The 8,310-nt window shown below is 35.3% G+C and overlaps 1 protein-coding gene across 8 annotated transcripts in view; it reads right to left on the minus strand.

Annotated features, from left to right (window-relative positions):
* Positions 1–8,310, minus strand: part of macrod1 (mono-ADP ribosylhydrolase 1) — a 115,225-nt gene that overhangs the window by 50,193 nt on the left and 56,722 nt on the right. For all 8 annotated transcript variants that reach the window (XR_007892466.1, XR_007892467.1, XM_051649271.1 and 5 more), the window contains exon 4: positions 2,205–2,234. Coding sequence is in view for 6 of the 8 variants with exons in the window: in XM_051649271.1 (XP_051505231.1) it covers positions 2,205–2,234 (30 nt within the window). In the remaining 2 variants the exon portion in view is untranslated. The remainder of the gene's footprint in view (positions 1–2,204; positions 2,235–8,310) is intronic.

Raw genomic sequence — 8,310 nt, forward strand, 5'->3', positions numbered from 1 at the left:
TAGTACCGGATTATTGCCCACAAGTCATCATCCGATACATCCTCAATATTCGGCCTGATCAAGAACACATCCAGTTAATGTACCTGCATTCTTGAGTATTGGAACTGAACTTAGGCAGTAGATGATGATGTCGAACAATCTACGAGAAGGTAATAACACAAAAGAACGCACATTGAGAAACAGCCGCTGAGTTCGGAATTGCATAGTACAATACTACTTTTACTATTTCTGCCATAGACAGTATACAATTCCCGTCACTGTCTCCTGCAGCGTGCTATCAGTGGTGCCACATGGAAAGGTAAACACGTTTGAGTCGATGCTAAAATGTCTGATGGAGATAGCATCTGTCAGTAATTCGGCAGCATGGGGACGATTTCAGAGTACATGAACATTCGAAAACATGTTGACTTCCTGTGTGATCATGTTGTTTATTTTGTGACAATGACCAGATTACTGTACATAATTCCACATATAATCCAGCTACTTATCAAAGAAATTAATAAATGGATATGAGATACTGATTTGAGTATACATTATTTTATTGCATATTATTTACATTTGTGTACGACGAAAGACAGTGTGAAGTTATGCAAGAGATATGACAGCATAGATGTAGAAAAAAGGGTTGCCTAGGAAAAAGTTCGAATATACAGTTTAGCAGCTATTAAACAGCCATATTTGACTCAGAGTTCAATAATTGACCAATTTCGAATCAAGGATGGCAGAGAGTGGTGTAATTAACAGCTTTATTTTCTAATACAGTCTTGTTAAGAAGGTTCTGGAGGACACAGTGGTTAAAGGTGATTTCTCAATACACAGTCTATTGGAAAAACAGTTGTTACATGTTACACAATCGTTGGTTAGAACCTCCCGAGACCAGGAGCATTACGAGCCCGTAACTAATGACTAAAAGAGCAGCTCTCAGATAATTGCAGATGTAGTTCCGGATCCTCACGAGAGCACTACTTATTTGATGGACTGTAATTTATAAGTAGGATGTTTAACAATGTCAGTATTGCCCTGTTTTCTCTTACAAACAAATACTGTAGCAGTACTATGATACAGTGATATTATCAGATGATAATACTTTGGTACTTTGAAAATGTTTTTTATATTATCATATTCATACAACATGCTATTTATGTTGTATTCAATGCATTTCAAAGAATACCATGGTGCAACTACAACAGTACAATATGTCCAAAATACATAATAATTATAATAATTTTTATAATAATTTTTCTTTATTTATCACACATTATACATTTGCACATATACAGTGAAATTCTTCTTTTTCACATATCCCAGCTAGGCTGGGGTCAGAGTGCAGGGTCAGCCATGATACGGCCCCCCTGGAGCAGATAGGGTCAAGGGCCTTGCTCAAGGGCCCAACAGTGGCATCTTGGCAGGTGCTGGGGCTTGAACCCCCGACCTTCTGATCAGTAACCCAGAGCCTTAACCGCTGAGCCACCACTGCCCCATGTGAGTATTGGTAAATGACAGAATTTTTATTTTTGGTTAAACTCTCCCTTGAAATATTAGTTCAGAATTGACTGTACCGTATGTGTGGCTTTTGCCAAAGAGTTCACTATTTGATGAGTATATGTTTGTACAGATAGAGGGGAGGAACCTGAAGGTCTTAATGTATTTCTGGGAAGATCTACCGTCTTGTCAGATCAAAGGACTTTTTAATACATCACAGTGAGCAAACGATTTCGAAAAAGCACCGTCTCTCTTTAATTCCACTGTTTTATTCAGAATCTGCTGATGAATTGTTTTTCTCTTGTAAATGTTTGTGTGTGTGTGTGTGTGTGTGTGTGTGTGTATTGGGAGGAAAGGGTTGCTCTATCAGAGATGGTTTAAGAGTTTAGCACTCATTTCATCTCACTGGGTCTCTCTAATCACTCTTTTGCTCCTCAAATAGCGCCTCTGTTCTCACTCACGGGGCTATCAGAGATGGGCTGTTAAAATTCAGAGAAGTGCAAAGCCTTGGGCTGACAACAGCTCCCATCACACACACTTTCTCGCTCTCTCACCTTTGCTTGCACCTGCTGATTCTCAATTGCTCTCTTCCACCTTATAATTCCACTCACACTTCTCCAATGTTTCTCTCCTCTAATGTCTTTCCCCTCTTGAGCAAGACTGTAGTGTCTACATTCCTTTCATTCAACCTTTGAAAGAGAGGAAAAAAAGAATCGACTCACCTCCTCCTCCACCCAGCAGTGTCTTATTAGCTGAAACGATAGAAAAAGACAACAGAGGAGTGATTTAAGCAACTATACTAGTGACTGACAATCCTAGACAAATTCAGTAAAGAATAAGAATTAAGTTATAGGCAGTAGTACATTAAACACACTTAACCATGGTAAAAATACTCTAAGGCATGGCCTTGAATGACTTATTGCTTTTAAAAAATTAATTAATTCCAGGGTAATCTAAAAAAGAATAATGTTAAAAATGTACATTATATATATATATATATATATATATATATATATATATATATATATATATATATATATTTCTAGAAAACTTTTTTTAAATAAATATATATATATATATATATATATATATATATATATATTTATTTAAAAAAAAAGTTTTCTAGAAATACACAGCTAAAAAAGGTGGAAATGTATCATCACAGTCCAATTAATAAAATAGTCCATTAGCCTAACTATAGGCTATTTGCAGCTGCCAAGCAACATCTCAACTTGGCACATTTCAATACTGTAAAATGTTCGGCCACAGGTGTGCATTCACAATTAAAAAATATTTTTGCCTATTTTTTATTTATTTATTTTTTATCCCCTTTTCTCCCAATGTTGGAATGCCCAATTCCCACTACTTTAGTAGGTTCTCGTGGTGGCGCGGTAACTCGCCTCAATCCAGGTGGTGGAGGACAAGTGTCAGTTGCCTCCGCTTCTGAGACAGTCAATTCGCGCATCTTATCATGTGGCTTGTTGTGCATGACACCGTGGAGCCTCACAACATGTGGAGTCTCATGCTAATCTCCGTGATCCACGCATAACTTACCACGCGCCCTACTGAGAGCGAGAACCACTTAATTGCGACCACGAGGAGGTTACCACATGTGACTCTACCCTCCCTAGCAACTGGGCCAATTTGGTTGCTTAGGAGACCTGACTGGAGTCACTCAGCACACCCTGGATTCCAACTCGCATCTCCAGGGGTGGTAGTCAGCGTCAGTACTCGCTGAGCTACCCAGGCCCTCTACACATTTTTGCCTATTTTTAAGATTTACACATTTCAATTTCATAACAAAATTCCACTGAATTGTTTGTAATGTTTTAACAAAATTTAATTAATAAAACATATTTCGTCTTTTCTTATATTGTTCAATTTTGTGGAATTTTATTATGAAATTTAAAAAACAAATTGGAGTGTATCTGCATTTTACAATGGCTTCAAACACTGCTCATCCGATCAGAATGTAGAGTCTGACTCTGAACTATCCCTTTTATAATTATATATAATAATAATTAAGATTCAGAGAACATTCAATTAAAACACTCAATGAAATATACTCACACACATTGAAATATTATATATTTAAAAATGTTCCATGCTTCATCGGATAGCAGATAATCTGCATTTTCAACATGCCACACCATACAGAACTGCATTAGGACCCTTACGCTTTTCTGCTTTCTTAGTAGACTATTCAAAGTGCAGCCGTGAGCCTGGCCATCCTATGCGCTAACTGACATTTGCATCAATACAGCAAAATGTAGGGTCTTGAAACTGTGTTACAGGTGAAATGAAAGCCTTCATACAATTTTATAAATTACCCTTGTTGATACAGAGCTGCTTTTTCATTACAGCCAAAGTGCAAAAATGCTTTGTCTACCAGTTTAATGTCAATTAAAAGGGAAAGTTGACTCTGTTTGCAGCAAAGTGCTTCAAATTTGAGTTCGACACTGAGGCCATCGCAATGAGAGTATTGTTTCATGATCACACTGTGAAGCTAAAACACAAATGAGCAATAAGATTGCTGATTATTTTTCCCATTTAAAATTCATTACACCTCTGCACACGGACGTTAAACTGCATGATGAGTGATGCGCTTATGAACCTACAAATAATTTACCAGATGGAGTTCATGTAAGCCCAGAACACACACACAACCACAGGAATAAGCAAAACACGCACGCACACACACACATTTGCAACAGAGATAGACTGACAAACTAAAACAGTATGGAGAGAGAGAGAGAGGAGTAACCATAGCAACCCCAAAGCCCAAAGGTTTGTTAATGAAACCTAGTTAATTACACAGGGAGGGGAAAGGATGAGAGATGGAGACAGACTATATGAGAGAGACAGGAGAGATGGAGCAGGAGAGAGATGTAATTTGCAAGTGGAGGCCCCTTTTCACTCCTGTCTGTCAAAGAAAAAAATACTACAGGGAAGAGCAAAGGCATCAGACATGTCTGAGGAAGTACAGAGTGAGAGAAACAGTGAAGGCTGTAAGTTGATGATACCCCAGGGGGAGAGATTTGACATCTGCTTAAACCCATGTGTGTGGTGTTTTATTCAGAGGAAGGGTGACAAGTAGTACCGTGGAGTTGATGATAATGATCTCACACACACATTCATGCTCTCACAGTTCTGCGAGACATATTGACATGATCAGATTGTATTCAGGAATGTGTTCACAAAATGCAATATTCTTATTCAGAACTGTAACAATTCCCTTCAGGCAGTATAAAATGGATCTATGAGGAAAACAATGAACATGAACATCAATACCAAGGTTGCGAATGTAAACAAAAAACTGTGTTCAGTGCCGATTCGTAGCTTCAATTCTACTCTAAACACGATACACAACAAGATGCAATATTTCCAACATCAAGAGAAGCATTAAATAAAGAAATAAAACAGAGGGATATATGAGAATAAAGAAAGTTCAACAGAAGGTTGGGTGAGAGTAGAAGAGGAAGAGAAATATATCTATTTCATATATATAGATATAATATATAAAAGATATAAGCAGGGAGGTAGAAAACAATTATAAAGATGGGATCAACAGGGAGAAAAAAGGGCAAAGCAGAAAAAACATGCTGAATACACAAAAACACACTACACTGCAAAAATACTTTTCTTCATTATTATTTTTGTCTTATTTCCTAGTAAAAATATCTAAGTATTCTTAAAACAAGATATATTTACTTTGACAAGCAAAATGGCATAAGATATTAGAGGAATATTTCGGGTTTGATACAGCATTTGTGGCATAATATTGATTACCACAAAAAACAATTTTGTCTCGTCCCTCCTTTTCTTTAAAAAAAAAGTAAATAAACGTGGTTACAATGAGACACTTACAATGGCAGTGAATGGGTAAAATTTTTGGAGGGTTTAAAGGCAGAAATGTGACCTTATAATTTTATAAAAGCACTTACATTAATTATTCTGTTAAAACTCATGTATTATTTGAGCTGTAAAGTTGTTTAAATCGTTGTTTTTACAGCCATTTTAGGGTTTGTTGACATTACATCGTCATTACAATGAAGTTGTAAAATTGGCTATAACTTTACACAGAAAAGGTTTATTAGTGATTTTTTTCACACTGAAATCTTAACACATATTGTTTATGTCTTGTGGCTATACTTTTTAAACAGTGTGTATTTATATGTTTATGGATTGTCTCCATTCACTTCCATTGTGAAGTGCCTCACTGGAACCCAGATTTTTGCTTCTTTCTTTTTTTTTTTTAAAGCCAAAATAAATTTTTGTTGCAATCAATATTATGCCACAAATACTGTCAATTGAGCTCAACTTGTATTGAACCAGGAATATTCAACTTTATGCTTAAAACTTGCCAATGGGGTAAGAAAAATTAACTTGTTTTCCCTTTGAAATAGGTGTATTTTTCCTACCTCATTGGCAAATTGTTTGTCTTGTTTTAAGCATAAACCACTAAATTTAGTTTGATTTCTCTGAAAACAAGACAAAATATCTCATGCCATTTTGCTTGTCAAGTAAATTTATCTTGTTTTAATAATGTTTCGGTATTTTTACTGAAAAACAAGACAAAAATACTTTTTTTGAATGGAGAGGTGGCCAGAATATAAAAGTAAAAACACATCTTTTTATTGCAGAGAAGAATATACCACATGAGTTTATCAAAAGACAACAAAACAGGAAGAGAGAGAGAAAAATATATTTTCTTTTCGTCTTTATTTTCTAATGTTATGTAGTCAGACTTCTTAAACTTACAAAAACATTTTTTAAATAGAAAGATTTCTACCTGATGAAATTAGATATCTTTTCAGTTTTGAAAATCTACTAAAATAATTTAGGAAGAATAAAACTTTAAAGTCTTTGTTCAGAAGGGTGATGGTCAAGTGTTCTGGTCTATGTATCTGAAATAGCCTGCCACAGGGGAGAGGGGGTGAAACCCAGGGAGAGAGAGATGTTGTGTGTGTGTGTGTGTCCAAACAGATGTCCTTAATGTCTGACACACAAGAACCCTGCAGACACCATGGCTAATGCATTCAATTGCAAACACACAAACACAGGCATGCATGCACCACACATTACACTCAGGCCTGCTTACTCAGCAGAAGATGACTTCATAAACATTTACATCACATATCTAAATCAGGGCTACAGTGACATGTGGGTCAAAGTCAATCTTGCCCACAGTTCAGTGCACTGATAGTTCAGGACTTGCATACTGCACATGGACTGTTTCACATGCACTCCTAGAGGGAGTGAACTGCATGCCATGCATTAAAATGTAATATGACATAACCACAAAAAATGCTGTAAACAAATCACATTAATTTGGAATTCAAAAGGGGAATCAAAGTTGCAATGAATCTGCAAACACGCATCAGATGACTGACAGGGTTATTATTATGATTATTTATGTCATGATCTCCATCCTAAAACATCTTCATCCACAGCGGTCGATTTGTAAAAAATAAATTCAAGGGGGATGTTAGTTAAGAACACTTCTCGCAAATCTAATCTTTGTGTCCAATTTGGTTTCATACATTTCTAAAAAAAACTTTATAGCATTTTTTACAAAAATATTTAAAACTTTCAAATTGTCATATGGTGTAAACATCAAGTAAAAAGTATAATAATACTTTCTTTGCACCTTGAATACATGAGAGCATAAACTTAATCATTAATTTTTAAAAGGTTTTCAAATATTATGAATTTTTGACTCAAAAAGATCACATTTTCTCAGGATTACATCACATAATTTGAACAAAATGTGCCTTTTCATAAAAATATCAAAATAATATCAGATGATTTTTAAAACGTCGTGCTCAGTCTTGAGGGTCTAAAGGTGTCCGCTGTGTTTTATGGTTTTATGGTCAACATAAACAACAAAATGGCTACCTACATGTCGGTTACACAACGACTTTGATTTGGTGGACAAAAGCACTTTTAAATATGAAACATATTTTAAAATAATTGTTTCACTGCTTATTGTTTTTAAGAAATAATAATAAAAGATTATTCTGCACCAGTCATACCAACATTTTTTTTTATTTTTTGAATTTCAGCTTTTAATGGGACTTTGACCTTTTTTTTTTTTTACTGTCTCCAGGCACCACATGACATTTTTTTTATTTAAGCCCCAGAAAAAAAGATCAGTATGTCTTTAAACTCAGCAATTGAAAATATGCTCATCATAGAGGAGGTGTATTCAAGTAAATTGTTTGTGTGAATTGCACTTTTTTTTTTTTATGTATTTGTAATATAATAGATCTGGACAAAAATTAGCATCACTTCATCATTGACCCTTAGAACACATGGCCATAATATGCAGCTTTTACATTCTGTTCTTGTATTTTATGATGAATGTTGTGAAAAGAATCCAAAAACGGGTTTTTTCTTGATCGCTCGCCCACTGTCACAGACACACATTTTTTTCTACTACAATAACTGAACTAGTAAAGGAAGTTTGGGTTGTTTCTATAAAGGATGCTTAAACAGTGGTGTAGAAAAGAGGCTTTATGGTTACAAACATGTAGGCTACATGTTGTAACTGCAAACCTGTCATACCTTACATTCTGTTCTCTCTCTTTTTTTTTTTTTTTTTTTTTTTTACAGTTTTTCTCGATTGCTAACACACATTTCTTGAATGTGTACTATATTTTCTCAAAACCCTAAACACACGTCTTGATACTCACACCATTTTGGCCAGACCCTTGGCTTTTGACCCAAAAGTAAACACTGTAGTCAAAACCATATTATCTGTCATAGAAACCAAACTTTGCATTCAAATTACAAACAAAACCATCAAATACAATCAACCTTCTGCAT

Source organism: Myxocyprinus asiaticus, chromosome 22 (assembly GCF_019703515.2).
Source record: "Myxocyprinus asiaticus isolate MX2 ecotype Aquarium Trade chromosome 22, UBuf_Myxa_2, whole genome shotgun sequence".
Taxonomy (NCBI): Eukaryota; Metazoa; Chordata; class Actinopteri; order Cypriniformes; family Catostomidae; genus Myxocyprinus; species Myxocyprinus asiaticus.